The 18253-nt window shown below is 46.8% G+C and overlaps 2 protein-coding genes across 7 annotated transcripts; both read right to left on the bottom strand.

Moving 5' to 3' along the window:
* Positions 1-400: 400 nt before the first annotated feature.
* Positions 401-16859, bottom strand: ttc7b (tetratricopeptide repeat domain 7B). Of its 6 annotated transcripts, XM_086150516.1 has the most exons (23): positions 16676-16859; positions 14796-14950; positions 14638-14713; positions 14455-14547; positions 14161-14324; positions 13900-14021; positions 13249-13327; positions 12946-13121; positions 12768-12831; positions 12560-12697; positions 12304-12492; positions 12084-12201; positions 11270-11327; positions 11006-11078; positions 10702-10862; positions 10494-10610; positions 9472-9569; positions 9027-9257; positions 6959-7009; positions 4481-4621; positions 3126-3328; positions 2968-3041; positions 1587-2889 (listed from the first exon to the last, which is right to left on the bottom strand). In XM_086150516.1, the coding sequence occupies exons 1-23, from the start codon at positions 16794-16796 to the stop codon at positions 2742-2744; spliced, it is 2850 nt and encodes a 949-aa protein (XP_086006642.1). In that variant the 5' UTR covers positions 16797-16859; the 3' UTR covers positions 1587-2741. The 6 variants fall into 6 exon arrangements, with proteins under 6 accessions (XP_086006637.1, XP_086006638.1, XP_086006639.1 ...); XM_086150511.1 differs by lacking the exon at positions 6959-7009 and having other exon boundaries at positions 401-2889; XM_086150512.1 differs by lacking the exon at positions 6959-7009 and having other exon boundaries at positions 401-2889; positions 9027-9251.
* Positions 16860-17038: 179 nt separating this feature from the next.
* Positions 17039-17810, bottom strand: LOC147231615 (heat shock protein 30-like). The gene has a single exon (XM_086150520.1). It carries the CDS (start codon positions 17715-17717, stop codon positions 17127-17129), a length of 591 nt encoding a protein of 196 aa, XP_086006646.1. The 5' UTR covers positions 17718-17810; the 3' UTR covers positions 17039-17126.
* Between the last annotated feature and the right edge of the window lie 443 nt (positions 17811-18253).

Raw genomic sequence — 18253 nt, 5'->3', positions numbered from 1 at the left:
CCTGTCAGCACTGTAACCCAGATAATAAACACACACACACTTGAGAAAGTAACACACACCTGTGGCCCCAGGGTCACAGGCAGATTGTGTGTGTGCGTGCGTGCGTGTGAGAGTGATTCAAAGCGTTTATTTTCACATGTAGTGTAGAAACGTGTTTCCCAGTTCAGTGAAATTCCTACTTTGCTGTCTACAGTGCATTTGGATATGTATTGCTAAGAAATAATGATAGTAAACATTATAAGTACAAAGTATCGGCAGTGAAGTAAGACATTTGAGTGCAGCTCGGTGTGCAACTCACAGTGTAGGTGCAAGGGTGAGTGTGTGTGTGTGTGTGTGTGTGTGTGTGTGCATGTTCCATGAAAACTAAAAAAATATTCAAAATCACAAACACAAGAGGGAGTTTATTTTCTTTAAACTTTATTGTCACCCATGTCACTTCTAGCCTTGAACCTGCTCACACTACTCTCAGCCGCTCAGTAACACCACGCACTCAGAAGAAAATAGATTTATAATTTACTTTCTAAAATAAGAACAATCATAATATTACACTTGGGGACATTAAATATACAACAGTACTCTGTATTTAAAATAAAACAAAACTATATATCGACACAACCGTGACAGGACGTCAGGTCATCACTGCCGCGGTTCACACACATCCAAACACACTCATCATTCGGTCCACTCCAATGCCACGTCAGTCTTTTGCAGTTTGTGTGAGACGTCGCGGTATCAAACCGCAGTGGCGTCAAAGGGATGAATCAAAATGTTTACATTTGTCACTGTGACACTGCATTTATTCTCAAGTAGAGTATGTTTTGGTATAAAAATGGTGTTTCGTGTATCAGTAAACCGTTGGCAGATGACCAGAGCCAGGGACAAGCATCTGACAAGCTAAGCAAAAGGACAGACGCCAGAAGCAGCTAGCTTAGCCCATTAGCACCTTTAAGGTACACCGTGTTTTGTTTTTTTTTCCTATTAGATAAAGTTCAAATTGAAATTTTTACACCAATGACATTCACAGATGGCAAATTGACCAGAACTGTAGACTTCGGACGGAGCCGGGCTGGCTGTTTGTACTTTTCTTGCTAAGATAACATAGACTAAGCTAAGCTAAACCAAGCAATAGCAACAGTGACTCCCACAGATGGGAGGCAGGAAAGCACGAATATCTACTTCACTGGCTGGTGAGGAGAAATGAAAAAAACGCACATGAATTAGCATCTTATCAGCTCAACGGTCAAGGAAATGTTGTTCAACAGAAGAGCTTGTAAACCAGCGATAAGATTAACTGCATTTACAACACTTGAAGAAAAATAAACAGTCTAATCTCCTGCATGTTTAAACACAGTCCAAAATTTGGCATGTAGGGTTGACATCTGTGTGTGTGTGTGTTTGGTCAATGTAACATCTGTTTGGCCTCTTCAGTAAACAAATTAAACTGTTTAAATTCAACTTCACAAATCTGCTGCCTTTACTTTCGGTGTTTAAAAAGCTTGAGTGTGTATGTTGAGAACACACACACACACACACACGCACACACACACGCACACACAGGTAAACAAAATGTAAAATCTGGAAATGTCATCAGTTACTTGAAAGTATTTATATCTTTAAAACCAGCAAATACTCTGCAACACTGCAAGTCACGGACAAGGAGAGAAGTATGTTGGCACGTAGACACACACACACACACACACACACACACACACACACACACACATACAGGCACGGAATCAACAAGGAGTGACGATCATGTCTTTTAAATTCCATTGCATCGTTGAATTGTGAAAAAAACAGGAAAATGTCCAAAATGAGATGGTCTCCATCTGGGCCGCCGCCGCTCCGCGCCCGCAGGACCAAAGTCACGAGTCACTTTCGTGGGTTACAACAAGTAGGTCGAAGTCAGAGACAGCAGAGAACTTCGCCGCAGAGAGAGGAGCTAAAATAACCTGTTTTTAATTGGTCTGATTCTGCCTGGAAAGCAGGACCTGATACTCCGCTAGACCCTTTTTCATTCACTCGCTCTGGGTTGTGGATGGTTTAAGGGACACGTTCAGACTATTGATCCGCCTTTTTTTGAAGAGAAATAAACAAAGAGTGTACAGCGAACACACACACGCACGCTGTGAGTGCAACAACTATTGAACTGCAGTGTCTTCAGAGGTCAGGGTTTCACAGCTACTGCAGATGACGGGAAGGGTAAAGCTTGTGTGTGTGTATTTGTGTGTGTGTGTGCTCTCATTCTGGGCCTGTTTACCCGCAGGTGTCTTCAGAGGTCGTGCGTACGTGTGTGCGTGTGTGTGTGTGTGTGTGCGCAGTCGATAGAAGAGTAAACATGGAAGCACACAAACCGAAGCTGGCACCTGGGCGCGGCCTGGTTGCTCAGAGAGCTTTGAATACAAAGCATCTGTCCTGGATGTTTGGAATATTTCTCTGTCGCGTCGATGTCGGTGCCTGCGTCTAAATCGACCGGCATTCTGTTCGGACAAATATCGCGCGGTTTCCCAGCATACATTGTGTTCACACCCATGAAAGGCTGGAACCATCACCTGCACTAATCAGGATGTTTTTAGAGGTGAAACAAGGGCCTCTGTACACTGATTTTGAGTGTGTGTGTGGCAGTGCAGTGTAATGCAGGCAGTGTGCAGGTCTCATGCAGGCATGCAGTGTGTGTGTCAGCTTACAGTTCCATCATTTTATGCCACTGTACCCGTGTGGTGTGTGTGTGTGTGTGTGTCTCATAGTGCTCTAGGAATGATGGTAAAGGGAAGAATGGGACTGCTGGCCTCCAGTTCCAATGCGGTGAGGAAACACTCGGTGGCGGCGGCGGCGTTGCCCTGAGCCTGCAACACCTCGCCCAGGCTGTTCCACACGTCGTGGGCCGTACTGAGGGAGGAGAGAAGAAAGAATCACCAGAAGGGCTTTATCGGGAGGGGAACCCGTCGGCGTGCGCACGAGGCCTACCTGTTGACCTGCACGGCGTCCCGCAGCACCTTCTCCGACAGGCTGTAGCGCTGCAGCTGGTGGAGGATCAGACCCTGCGGGGGGGAAACAGAACGCTGCTTTAACCCGCTGCCTTTGAATTGCGGAAGCTATTTTCAAGAGCGACGAGGGTCCGTTACCAGTCTCTGCATGGTCTTGACGTGCGTCGGGTTGATGGACAGCGCCTCTTCGTACCAACGCTTGGCGTCATCCATGTTGCCCCTGAGCTCGGCGATCTGCCCCTTCATGAAGAGCACGTTGTGGGAGGTGGGGAAGAGGTTGGCGGCCTCCTGCGTGCACGCCAACGCTTCGGCGGGCTTGGACATGCCGATGTAGACCTCGGCTGTCGGGAGACGGATAAAACTTTGAGTGTCGGGTTTGTTTCGCTTAAAGCAGACATGGGCACTTTACGGCCTGCGGGCCACATCCGGCCTGCCGAACAATTTTCTTTGAATATTTTTAACAAATATTTTCAATCAATGATAAATTCAGAAACTCCCTATATTTTTCCTTTTGTACGGATGATTGCATTCAAAATAATGTCGGTGCATTTATATGATCATTAATGATTAAGTTGAAATAAAATGCCGAAAAATGTAAATATTTAAATTACAGTTTTTATATTGTTCAATTTACATGACATAGAAGTTAAATATAAAATGTGACCCGCTTGCCGAAATAATTGCCCACCCCTGGCTTAAAGCGATCGACTGCTTTCAGCTCCGAGATCTTTTGGAGTCAGTCTTGTGATGAAGATGAAGCGACAGACAACGGCAGACAGGAAGTGAGCGTGAGCCGTCACGTTTATCTGCGCTACCAAGCTGGAAGTGACCACCTCTGACAGGAAGCAGCTACAGCTATAAACATACAAGCCACCCCTCCACGTGTGTGTGTGTGTGTGTGTGTGTAAATGCTGTCTATGATGCATAGTGCACACCGAACAGGCAGACGTGCGGAGGAGCTGGGTCACACACACAAATCCTTGCAGGTGGTGCAGGATGAGGGTTTCTGTCACGGCGCCTCCCTCAGACGGGCTCTGAAGAAATTTTGGTGGTGAAAAAACTGGATTTGCTAGAATTAAACCCTGTGGTTCTGGTTTTATTTCCGCTTGCTGGACTGCCTCATGTAAAAACCAGTTCTATGAGGAAGCGCTGTGGTCGCATCAGGATTCTGTGACGCCACACGGATTATTTTTATGGTTTCGGCTCATTTGTTGGGGTTTTTTCCCCAGCAAATTCAGTCTCCTCTGCTGACTACGATGGCAAAATCAGCCGTTTTTTTTTTCTTCCTGCGCTATTTTGGGATGACGCAGATTTCCTGCATGTAACGTTAATCAAAAATGGAGAGGCCGGCTGGCGAGAGTGTCGTGGTGAGAAATCGCTCCGTGTCTTCACACACCCCTGCTTTGAATGTGAGAGGTGATGCAAGGAAACAGCTTGGCGGCCAGACAAACAAACAAACCCATGTGACCCGCCGCCGACGTGCGCGTGTTTACCTGCGTGCAGCCAGATCTGGGCCAGGGTCATCCAGGGGTGAAGCGGCCCGTGCTTGGGGGCGCTGCTCTGCAGCGAGGAGGCCACCTCGGACAGAGCCTGCTCCACGCGGCTGGCAGCTATGGACGTGGCGTGGACCGAACCTGGCGGGACAGGGAGCGGCGGTTAGCGCGTCCTCAGCCGGGCGGCGGCGCAGGCTCTCTCTCCAACCAAACCCGGAGAGCGGCGGTCTCGCTCCTTGTTTGGGTGCGAGAAAAGTCACACCGCGAGCCCCAGCGTGGCACGCTTCCACGAAACACGGCACTAAATCCTCTAATCGGTCCGCACACACACACACACACAGCAACACACGGGGGATTAACCAGGTTACAACAGATTAATCACCGCAGTGCCTTAAAAGAAACAAACAGCAGCGGTGCGTCACTCGTGGTGTCGGAGCTGCGTCCGACACACGTAGCTGTTTAGTGCAAACTCGGGCGTCGGTGAGTCTGAAGAAGCCAAACGCAGAGCGGGGTGAGCGAAGAAGGCCTCTGATGCCACCTGCGGGACTCGAGCCTTAGTCCTGCAATCCAGTCTTCGATCCGGCTCCGCATCCCGCCTACATCGGACGGATGAGGCGCCGGAGTAGCCGTGCACTGGATCCCGCCTTGAGGATCGCAGGCGTTTCAATAGCACACTTCCCAAGATGGGAAGAAGATACCGGTTTGCACCTGAAGCAGTCGTCCGGTTTCCCTGCAGCCCCTCTGGACTGTGCGCCGATTATTATTTACCCGATCTGGATGAACTCCATGTTTTTCAGACCGTGTGATTCATCAAACAGAGCCTGCTATCTTTAAACACTATAAAATATATTTATTTGAATGAATATCACTGATTCTACTTCTCGACATCAGCCTGATGGTAAAAACAGCACGCGCCTGAGGACACGTCCTCTCCTGCTTCACCTCTGAGCTACATATTCAGCAGGGGAAGCGTCACACTGTGCTTTCACGCCGGGTGTCCTGACAGTGCACACACACACACCACGCAGTCAAACCGTCACCCTGTGACTTGTGCCTGCCGACGCTCACACAGCAACACATGCACGGAGGCTTCCGGCTGAGTTAAAGGAATACGCTGACGACCGGGGACGGCGCGGCTCGTCGGTAAGCCGGCAGAGGAGATGCGAGCGTGCCTGCGGAGATTTTACAGCTAGAAGAATGCAATCCGTCATTGATTTCGCCCCCTTTCATCCTTTTTTTCTCTGGATTACAGGTTCCACACAGGCTTTTTTTTTTAGGAATATGGAGATTCAGGTCTGGCCTTAAGGTAAAACGACAGCAAAGTTTGGCTCATTAGCGTCCTCTGTCTGCCGCATATGTAACTGGTCAGTGTTACTAAAAATCAAAAATGAGCAGCGCCATCTCCTCTCCTGGAATATACCTTCACTCGGCCTGCACATCTCCCCAGGCCAGAGTAAACAGATTATTGGCTAATTTGTTATGTAAAGCAACATGTCGCATAGCATCGTGTCATGTTAAAAGAGCCGTAAGGTGACAGTGATGGAGCCACAATGCAATGAGCGAGGAGGCCTTTACTTGCAGTCACTGTATTCCTTTAAAAACAACCGACGAGATGCCAAAAAAAAAAAGAGAAACCGAATTCACCCTGAGGCCGTGCACTCACCAACCGCCTTATTAGGTTAACCTTCTCGCCAGCTGATTAAGGCAAATAAGAAATCAGCCAATCACGGGGAAGTAACGCCCGGTGTTTTACAGGTTAGGAGACGACAAGCTTAGAACTGGGAACGAAACTGCTAAAAAGGCAGGGATTGAAACACGTTGCCTAAAAATTGAGTGGAGGAGCGTCTTTGAAAGTGAATTCTAAGGGGGTAACAGAATTTCTGAGCTTAAGCTACGCTCGGCATCGATAAAACATGCATAATTTCTGCTTAGCATCACATTCAAACAATGCTAACAGGGTTGTAAAACTCACACAAACACTGTCTGTCATTGTTTACATCAGCAAATGACCCATGCCAAGAGTTATGCATCTGCTAATGCTAGCTTACAGCTGCTAATGCTAGCGAACAGCCCCTCACCAGCTATGCTATCATCACCTTCAAACCGCTGTCTGTTTGTTATAACATCTCAGATTGTTGGAAGATGATGACCTAATTCAGGGGCGTCGCCGTGGGCGACCGTCACCTGACCGTGGCAGCAGCTCTGGGCTCGGGGAACAACAGATCGCCGCCACGTCGCAAAGGTCTGAAACGGTTCCGGCGTTACATTTAGCGAATCAGTCAAAATTTGGAGAGGTCCCATCCGACGCCAGTTAGGTTCACCTAACCAAACCGCTGGTGAGTGTCGCCCAACGTTCTCCGTGCACAGCCGCCGTGCACTGATCTAGCTCTCGTCAGATGGATAACAGGAAGGACAGAAGTATGGATGGGGGGGGAGAAAAAAAAAGAAACATTAGATGAAGGTTAGATGATTACTTACAAACAGAAAACATGGAGGAAAAACCAAGAGTGTTAGCGTCCTGAGGGCCGCCTTGGAAAAAAAAAAACAAAGGGACGGGGGAAAAAAAGCACAAAGACGAGTGTTAATGGATGTAAGAATGGAACAGGAGAGCTGAAGGTCCATCTCATGGTGACTTAGAAAAAAGAAAAGAAAAAAGATAAAGGACATTTTTACAGCTCAATAAGAAGAACCTGTTTCAGATTCTACTCATCTCCCATCTATTGATCATATATAATCTACAATCATGAAGTGAGTTATTTTGGTGGATACTATACTTTTTTTTTTTTTTCATTTTTAGACTTCGACAACAACACAACTCTTTACAACCAGCACAGGTAGTTCAGGGAAATGGTAGCATGCAGGATGTGGTGGAAAGAGATGGATGTAGGAAGACCATGATAAGGTTATTTCAAGATAAAGGTCCAAATAAGTGAGATATTCAGGTGCTGGGTGATGACAGATGAATGGCTCTGTAGCGGGAAAACTACGCTCCTGCCGTCCAGACGTCTGCGCTCACGGGACAGCGAGAGGCGAGGGTGAAGGCTCACGGAGAGTTAGTGGGTTGACGTTTCGGCGTGTCAGTTATGTCAGTGGAGCACATTGAGTTTTCAGGCCGTTTAGCTTGCAGATTAAGACAAAAAAAACAAACAAACAAAAAAAAAAAAACGCCCTGCTGATCGTCACCTCTGGTGCTCCCTGCTCAACCAGCCTGGTCTAAGAGGAACTGGGGCCCTTTCAGAGATAAATGGTTTGAACAACGGTGTCCTCCAGCGCTGAGACACTGAGAGGAACTTCTCTTTAACTCAGAATTATTACCTGTTAAATGACACGGACCTAAAGGGCGGCCCTGTGATGGAATAAAATATGTACCATATTTATGGCCGCACTTAAAATCCTTAAATTTGGTTGAAAAAAAAAAATCAGCGAGCGCCTTATAATCCAGTGCCCTATGCGTGAATTCTTGTTGTGCTTATTCAACCATTTTATGTGGTACAATGCACTAAAACATCTGTCAAAATGTTTTAGTGCGATTTTGATAGGCGATGATGCTTGATTGATTATCGGGCCGTTCCCACTTGACACGGGGATGTTGTGTAAAAGTCGGTCCTTGGTTGAATATGGGTTGCAACGTCAGACATATAGATTACTAATTATGTAGTGCTGGAATACAACGTTGTCCCGATCTCACACGAACTATCGGAGGAAATGATAAACCCCTCAGAGAACAGTACGTAGTACGCTTAGCTTCGCCACTTTTTGTAACACCAGTACGTACTGTGCTTCAATATAATATTACTGATCATTTGTGTGTATGAGGACCCCCAAAAATGGCAACTGCTCAGGGACATGCTTAGGAAGCGGAGTGACGCAGTAGATGATGGAAATAGAGCAGCCGCAAAAGAATTTGACGTTAATGAATCAATGGAACGGGAGTGGAGAAAGCAAGCAGATGAACTGCCAAGTGAAGAAGACCAAACAGAGTTTCCAAGGGAACAAAGTGAGATGAATAAACTGACTAAACTATTTTGTTTTGCTTTATATACCGTATGTTTTATCATGCACCTTATAACGCGGTGCGCCTTATGTATCAAAATAGACGCGTCCATTGTTATTGCACCTTATGTTCGCCAAAACATGACTTTTAGACAAGATTATAAAAAAAGAAAATCAAGTTGAATTTAAACCATATAAAACCATTAATCTACAACTCTAATTCTACTACAAACACTGGTTTCAAATTGGTTCATTTTAACCGATGTTGCACAATTATTGTGTTATGACGCATTACTGTATTATTTAAATAGTCGGCTTCATCTCATCCTGTTTATAATTTCTCTAAATAACTATTTTGGAAGGAAGTGGAACACTTGAGTCACGCCACTGCCAGAAGAAAAAAAAAAAAAATAATAATTGTGTTTTAATAGTTAAAAAATAGGAGTGTAGTAACAACACCTCCAAAACTCAATGTGCTCTTTCAGGCCACTCTGCACACCATGCTAGCCGTGCTAGCCATGCTACAGGCCGAGCGGACGTAGTGGAGGATTACTATTGGAGGAGAGCTGGCGTAGGGTGACGTGGCCGCGAAAGGACTGAGTCCTGGTCTTGGCAGTCGCAGGAGAAGGAGGAGGCAACAGGGGGGTCTTTTTGGGGGGAGGGGGAGGCTGGAGGATGAAAACCGGGGAAGAAGGTGAGGAGAGGGTGGAGAGGGTGGATATGGTGGACGGCGAGGTGGGGGACACCGGTTCAGAACCAGAGTGAGAGGAGGAGGAACCTGAGACTTACAAAGAAACAGAAAGGAATAAACGCATGAAGAAAGGGAGGTGACACGTGAGGCAAGTGGATGTGAGGGAAAGCTGACACATTTAGAGGTCAAAGAAACGGAACAACATTTCCGAATGAGATGAGAACATGTTTCCCTTCGATGGCATTTCAAATCATTAAATGTCAACCGGCTCCAAAAACGATGATTTCTTGTGTGGGCGTGTGCCTACCGGTGTCGGGGTCGCTGAAATCAGGCAGTGTCATGGCGTTGAGCTGTCGTCTGTCTGCGATGGCTCTATCCAGCAAACTGCTGCCGCGCCCAGAATCACTGCAGCAGTAGGAAAATGCACACACACGTGCACACTTTAAACACCATGTCTTGCATATACATCTGTGCCAATGTGTCACCCTCTGAACATATGGGAGATCTTTGACCCGCTAAAAAAAACAAAATTAGCCTGTAATGAACAGCAGCACATAACAAAATTACTCAATTTTTATTTTTTGTTTACATATTATAACAATTCAATCATTTCCCAATAACTATACTTGAATATTGCCAATACTTAAGCTGCTGTTGTTTAGAGCAACTCATGAATATACCATAATTTCCGGACTAGTGAGCCCGCCTGAATTTAGGCCACAACAGCTAAAAATAAATAAATACATGTGTACACATATAGGCCACACTTATCTATAAGCCGCAGGTGTCCACCTACAACATGAGATATTTACACAGATTTTTTTTTTTTTGATTTTGAATTAAATACATATGGGTAACATCCACAAATACATACTGGAAATGCTTTTTTTTCCCCCCAAACGGTCCCTGTAATACGGCTGATGAGCAAATAATAATTTTACTGTATTATAAATAACTAACACAAGGAAAAGTCCATCCATCCATCCATTTTCTATCGCTGCTTTGTCCTCCTCCAGCTGATCGCTATATTGGTGTTCCTCCTGCGCACTGAAACAATTAAAGTTGTCGTCTTCTTCGGTGTCGGAATTGAACGGCCTTAGAATTTCACAGTGATTTCACCGTTAAGGTTAAATTTTTTAGTGGCGTGAAGCTTTTTAGGCTCCAAAAATCCATAAATTAGCCACACCGATGTTTAAGCCGCAGTGTTTGAAAAAAGTAGCAGCTTATACTCTGGAAATTACGTTACTTTTAAATTATGAGGAGGAAATTCAATAAGTCTGGTCTGGTCTGTGTGTGTGTGTGTGTGTGTGTATGTGTGTGTGCATGCACCTGGGGTTGGTGAGGTTGTAAAAGCTCTTCCATATCTGCAGCATGTGTTTACAGGTGAGCAGCGCCTCCTCTGGTCCTCTGCACATGCTCTCCAGCTTGACCTTTGTGTACAGCAAACTGCGGCGCAGAGATGTACCATCAGCTCGGGCCAAACACGGGAATGCTCTGTTTATGAAACAGCACTTGGTAGCAGAACTGAGAAGTTTACTTAAAGTTCTCCGGGTACTCGGACAGAGCCATTTCTATGATGTTGAGGGCGTCGTGGTAGTGTTTCTGCGCTGACAGCAGCAGGGCCAGCAGGTGAAGGGAGTGAACGTCATCTCCTTGTAGCTGCAGCGCCTGTCGAACATAGCCTAGCGCCTCAGGAATCTACACACACACACACACACACAGGCTAGAGGTTTTCACTACGGTTGGGATGAAGAAAAACATCTTAGCCTCCTTCGGACAAACACGGGGCTCACGCAAAGCTTTCGCTTCCTTCACCCGTCCGATGCTACAAGCGGCGTTACCTGTCGGGACACGGCCAGCTGCAGCGCCAGGTAGAACGCGGCCAAATGGTCGGTGGGGGACAGACTCTGAGCTCTGGACAGACGGCACGAGAAGTCAAAAAGTAAAACGGAGAGAGCGTGGCAGAGACAGGAGAAGGTGCACCAAATGGACGCTTTATACACAATTCTGTTTGTTGACTAAAAGAGTTTATAGTTTGATAAACACTTGGAAAGCCAAACGTGGGTGTCAAAGAGGAAAAGGGCGCAGGCCGACTCGGTCCAGACCTCTGGAAGGCTCCTAACGCTTTCCTCTGGTACTCCTCCTGAGTGCTGCGCAGCGATGCTGAGAGGAAGATAGGTGTGAAGAGCATGAAGGACTTGATAAACACTACACATTTTATTCTTCTAGCCCAGGGGTCGGCAACCCGCGGCTCCGGAGCCGCATCTTTACACTGAGGCTCCGAGTGGCTTGGAAAAATAAATTATAAATATTTAATTGAAGTATATTTCATTTGTGTTGTTTCCCTTTTTTAACTTTTAGTTCTAAGTTGGAAGATTATTGTGATCTTGAAATATTAAATAAAATCATATTTATTATTTTTCGCCGCTCAAAATAACGTCACACTCGCGGAAGCCGGTGTACCCGCCAGCCGGTCAAGTCCCGATTTGCGGATGCTGTACGCAGAAGTTCAGGAGCTGAAGTCCCATAAACCAGGTAAAAGAAATATTTATGAAGATATTTTGCAAATATCTATGTTTTATTGTTTACTGACACAGTGATTTTTTTCCCGATTCATTTTTAAAATTCAGGTCAAGGCTCCGCTAAACTCTCTGAAAGCCCAAAGCTCAAAATGAGTTCATTACATAAATAAAATTTAATTTTCTCTGTAATACTTTGTAAATTTCAGAAGCAACACACTACACACTTATTTATACAAAGTGTAAAGGTAATAAAAAGCAATATATACAGTGGTACCTTTATTTTAGACATCAAAAAGTAATTGCGGCTCCCAGTGTTTTCTTTTCCGAGGAAACCGGGTCCAAATGGCTCTTTGGGTGTTACGGGTTGCCGACCCCTGTTCTGGTCACACACACCTACCGTTTGTTGCTTTGAGGCTGAAAACCAGCCCGATAGCCAGGTAGCCTTTGGCCCGAAACTCTGCTGCTTTCTCGCCCATGTCGACCACCATTTTCGCAAAGCACTCGCCCTCATCCAGCTGGATTGCGTGGGGGAGACCGGCAATTAGGGAAAACAGAGCGAAAAAAGGAAAGTTTCGAGGGCATCTCCGCAGAGGGGATGCCGTCAGAGACGTTCCTACCCAGTGCAGGGGTCCGATGCACAGTTTGACCGCCAGCAGAGGGATGGTGGGATCATCGGGCTTTAGACGGATGCACTCCTTTAGGACTTTGACTGCACGAGCCGATTTCCCCGCAGCCATCAGAGACAGGGCAAGCTGGTACCACAAATGGAACTCCTCGAAGGCAAACTTCATGGCTCTCTCCAAACACTGACCACAAGGGAAGGGTGTTAAACGCAATCTGTGTTGTTTTTGTTTTAAATGTGCTTCCCCTCACCTCTGACAGCATCTCATACTGCCCCCTCCTGCCCAGAGCGATGGTCAACAGGTCATAGACCACAGAGGCGGACTGCAAACTGATGATTCGGTCATTGTTGTGCTCAGGGATTCTGCTCAGGACGGCGTCCCGATTGGCCTGGAAAATACAAGAGCATGCAGGCTGTTCTGTGGAAACAGCGACGTGCCGGTCTGTGCCGCCGCCTTACCATGGACTCGCTGATGAGCAGCAGCAGCAGAGCTTCTTCTGTGTTCTCCTGAGGGCAAAACAGACTTGGAGAGGAAAAAATTCACAGTCAGGAGGGATTGAGAAGTGAGTTATCAGCATCTCATTATCTCAAAACTGTATTTGAATCCAGGAATTGCTAAGCAAACATCATCCCTTACTTCTCCCCGGAGTAAACTCGTGGGCGTCTGCTGAGGTGGTAGTTCTTGCTCCGAGTGTGTGCGTGCCGCGTGGGATCATCCAACGGCGACACCGTTGGCGGGTCTTCCACCGGAGACCAGTAGCTCTGTTCACACATCCCTCTGAGCAAGATCTCAGCCAGCTGTCTTGCTATGGTCTACACACACACACACACACACACACACACACACACACACACACACACAATGCAGGCAAGTCAAAAACATCTCGTGACCTGCGCGTGTTGACGTCACACGTTCAAAAGGCGCGGGCCCGTCGCTCACCATGCGCAGGTTCTGGGTGGTTCTGGTCTCGATAGCTCGGAGGATTTCACGAAACCGCCCGACGCCCCGTGTGAGATTGCTGTGAGTTAGAAGACAGGATGGTGGGAACAAAAAAAATATATACATATTTTGGTGGATGAAGGCGCAGGGCAGATGTAACAACAAGGTATTAGCATAACAACATAACAACAAGGTATTAGCATGCTTCAGGAGCCAATCCATCCCATTGGAAGGAGTTGGCTTTTGAAAATCTGGTGCTTAAACCTTCTGAATAACACCAATGCTGGGATGAAAGTGAGACCTCTGAAGTCCTAATGTTTGTTTACATTGTTGATTTCTAGTCTTGAGTTTCAAGCCTTGTCACTGTGGCTCTGTCGCAGGACGACGCGATGTCGCTGACATAGTTTACTTTAGAAATCAAGCATGACTTTTCCACACAGTTTCCAATTGTCACCGGTGACAAGTGGACGGTGCAGCCAGTAAACACATTCTCAGCCCTCATCATACACAAGAGCTATGACTTCAGGTCATGACAAAACCCAAGTTCTGTTTGCAACCAAGAGTCTGCAGCCAAATACATGTATTCATCTGTAAACGTGATGAATCCTTCCCCTATCCACCCTTGCATTTGTCTGTCTGCCACCCTCTTACCCGTTCTTGAAGTGAATGACGTGGGCTCGCTGCAGGCCCGTCTCCAGGAAATACCCAAGCTCCTGATCCTGGGAAGCTGGTCCAGGCTTCGGGCTGCGGTTCTGAATTCCGGCTGATATTGCCTGGAGGGGAAGAATAAAAAAAATTTAAAAACTCAACACCTGATAAACAAAACTGACACGACATTCTACTGACATTAAACATATCCTGTACCTCTGGCGCAAATCTGTCGACTGTATTGACTTAAACACACATATTTACCTTCTCGGCCTCCTGCAGGTAGAGCAGACCGATGTCTCCAGACTTTTCGTAGCAGGTGATGATCTCCTGCTCTCGGTCCGTCGTGCTCCGATTGGACGAGGGGGACCCTGTGTTTTTATTGGACAGAGACGGCGAGGCGGCCGGGAGCTTTTCTAGACACAGTCCTGAGCAGGAGAGAGAGAGATAGAGGGCACTTTGGGTGACGGGGAAAACAATACACTCACATATGACGGGAAAAGAGCAGTAGATCAGATTGAATTCAACATGTGTATGTTGGAGAGGTTATATAATCACCTTTAGTGGCATAGGCTTCCGCTATCATGGACAGCCGATACACGGGAGCTCCAGCCAGCTGCATATCGTCCAGGTTAACCTTGCTATAGTGGTCTGTCAATCATCAGTAAACACCCGTTGGACAACGTAAACAGTGATTTTGATGGATAAAAAAAAAAAAGACAGTGAGAAAACACTGCTTACCTAAAGCATCTCTGTATTCTCCCTCCACGTAGGTGACTTTAGCCATGAGGAGGCTAGCTTCCTGGAGGTAGTCGGCCTGACGGGCGAAACATTTGAAAGGGTTCAATGTTTCCACAAATCCAAGTCTCTCGGCCAGATACGTCTCCACGAGGAGCTACCTTGAGGTTTCCTCTGTCCAGAGCGGCTGTCAGGTGTTTCCTGACCTCCACCAGCTTAGGTCGCGGGCCCCTCGGACTGGCCCCCTGTTTGATTGGGTTCTCCTTCAGGTACGTCTGAAGCTTGCACTCACCCAGCAACAGCTCTCCGAGGTCATCTACGAAACACAAAATACAGAAATATATAAAGAATGTTCCAGAACTGAGCTCGAGATCAGACATATATAAGTTAAATATTATGAATAAGCTGTCAAATCACAACAAAACTTATCTCACTTTTCATACTCTGTAAGATTTTTTTAGAGGGTACCTAACTTTAGCCCCACACACCCTTACATGAAGATACAAATACAATAAGACGAGTAAAGATTTAACAATAATGATAACAGTAATAGGTAGTGATTATTAACAGTAACAGTGATGTGGCTAATGATAAAAAACATAAGGAATAATTGAGACTGGAGAGCTATACATGATCTAGGTGCAGAGTTATGATAAGCCGTACACACAAAAACACACACATACAGATTGTTCTACAGGATCCATTTCACCCTCGTCCTCCTCCTCCGCAGTGCGACGTCAACACAAGTAAACCAACATGACAACACAAAAATGCTGTGCTTAGCATACCAACTGGAATCATGTGCAGCCTGAACATGTGTTTTAATCCGGGAATGTTTTGCAAAGCTTGTAGGGCCCAGTAATCCCGCAGCCAGGACCCTGAGTGACAACCAAAGGCTCTCAAAACCAAATGAAACCCGGCAAGTTACAAAGTGCATTAATAAAAACACTTTTTAGGAGAACTCATATCACTGCAATGGAAGTCTTTAAAATGAAGATTTACATTTACGACCATCATGCAGACCTAGGTGGCTGCACTGCCAAGGCGGCATATCAGAGCCAGGAGGATACTGATAGCACAAACAGACAAGATTCTGATTTCTAGTCTTTTCTCTCTCTTTCAGTATTAATCAACTCAGGAAACTGTGGCTGCGGTAGCCGTCATCAGTGGAGTGTCACAGTTAACAATACTGTATCAGCCAATGACCTTAACCTGAACAACCGCTGAGACAACATGGTGTCTAAGATGATCTTAAGTGTGTTTTCCAGAACTGCAGTCCACAGTTTATCCAAAGGAGGATGAAAAGTTCAAATGAAACCAGGTTACTTGATGTTTCCATGATAAAAGCATCAGCAGTGATTGTTTGTGTGGAACACCAGTGCTGTGTGATGCCAAGGGAAAGTGCCATCATGCAAAATCGTAGCCTGCAATGACATAATGGGGCTATATTAACTAAATATTTGAAACTCGTCGATCCACACTGGGATTTCGCATCGGTCACTAGGGTGACATCAGTGTTTGTGTTTATCGCTCGGGAGCGCGCATCATTCTGACAGCTCGGCGCGGTCACGATGCGCTCCAAGCTAGCCGTGACCCGGAGCCGCTGTACGTTAGCAACCGATGTCTCGACTTAGGTGGGAAATAAAACGCAATGTAAATAAAAACACAATGAAAAATATGATGAAATTACGGGGCTGTTATGAAAAATCACGGGAACATGTACAAAAAAAAAAAAAACACTCGGCGAGAAGTCAACATGACACCGAATAGACGGTTAGCATGTTAGCTAGGTCTCTGCGGGGACGGGGAGGTGCACCGGTTCCTACATGCTCTATTTTGTGTGTCAGCGTTTGAAACGTCAATGATAGCAAACACGTCCACTATAGCAAACATTCGGATTAAATCAACGCCGAGCCCGGAGATCAACGCGCGGGAAAAACTACAGGAATCGGCCGCCTCTGTCAGGAAGTACGGAGGATTCAATCCGGTTGGGAGGCCTTGAAAACGGATAGCCAACCGGATGATGCTTCCCACTCCTCACCGTTTGATATTAGTTTAGCCGAGAGTTGCCGCACTAACTCCGGAATCTTGTCCCACTGGGCCTCCGAACGGCAGCGCTCGATCTCGGTCTCCAGTCGTGAACCAGACTTCTTGGCTGTCATCGTGGCAAGCGGGGCTGGCCGGACCAAAACACCGCGACGGAGTCTGGGTCGAACTGCCGTCAAGCTAGCGACTAATAGCACCACTGCTTCCGGTCAGTGATCGCGTCAACCGGAAGTAACCGTGTCCGACCCGCCCATCTGCAGCCCTCTTTTCACAACAGAAGCACCAGTCAAAGCAGCTGCATTAACAGTTTCATCAAGTTTCAGATCACCCACAAATCAAGGAAGACAACACTGCTCTATTGCCATTAAAAATGTATTTATTAAACTTTTACATGTAGACATCGCAAACAATGAATAAAAGATGGGGTTATGAGGTCACTGCGCAGGTCAGTCCATGTTTGCAGGTTGGTCCTGGACGCTGTCGTCCGTCCCTGGGCCGCCGTCTTCTATGTTTGGACGCACGCTCTGCTGTTCCTCCTCCGGCAGGCTCCTCCTGATGGTCAGCTCTCTCTCGGCCTCCTTCACGCTGGGAGCCGCGGCCGCCTGGATGTGGAGCCTCCCCTCCGGAGAAAGGCGGCAGGTGACGTCTTCGGCCTTCACGCCTTCGGGAAGCTCAAACTCCCGTCTGAACTCTCGCAGGGAATGAAAGTAGCAGCCTCCCTCGTCTTCCTGCTTCTCCTCGGTCCTCCCGCTGACCCTCAGCTTCCGTCCCACCTGCTTGACGGTCAGCTCCTCTGGAGAAAATCCTCGAGTGTCCAGAATCAGGCCAAAGGGCTCTCCGTCTTTCTCCCGCTGGCAGCAGAGCGGCTGCGTCTCCTTCCGGATCTCCTCCTGAAGTTTTCCCATCAGCTCCAAACCCCTGCAGAGCTGCCTGAGGTTTCCGCGCCGAGGCCTGACCTCCGGCCACAGCCCGAGCGCAGGCCAGTAGAGACCCACCGATGGACTGGGGTCACACTGGAATCCATGAGCGCAAAGCATCTTCACGGTGTGTTCAATGTCAGGGTGAAATGCCGCCGAGTGTGTGTGTTCTCCTCTATGTCGCTGCTAAGCTTGTGTCTCCTCGGTGAGACAGTCACGGCTTTTATTCTTTGAGTGAAGACAGTCCAGAGGCTTCAAGAACTTTCCAGTCCTTTCCACAAAATCCCAGCAGATGGCGGTGTTAAACGGGAGGGGTGACGTCACAGGATCGAACCTGTGTTTTCAGGAACTTTCCAGCTGCTTCTGTTTGTCAAAAGATCTTCAACTCACACACAACCTCTCTAAATGTTAGCTCGATTTCACCATCAGGTATTTTTATATTATAACAGATATTTGATATTTGTGTTGTACTTGTATAACTTTTCAATGAAGCTGAAAAAGCTGTATGTTTGAATGAATGTTCACTCGTGTTTCCTGCGGCATATCTTTGAACTCTAGTTTAATATGATTTAATCTAATTTTAATCAAACATTGAATATCGGACAACTGAGCAGCTCAATCCAGGCGCAGTTCTACATTTGGCCACTATGTGGCTG

Source organism: Fistularia commersonii, chromosome 8 (assembly GCF_037954325.1).
Source record: "Fistularia commersonii isolate RoL2024-O1a breed Wild chromosome 8, RoL_Fcom_v1.0, whole genome shotgun sequence".
NCBI classification, from domain to species: Eukaryota; Metazoa; Chordata; class Actinopteri; order Syngnathiformes; family Fistulariidae; genus Fistularia; species Fistularia commersonii.
This window is presented reverse-complemented; position numbering and strand designations above follow the sequence as displayed.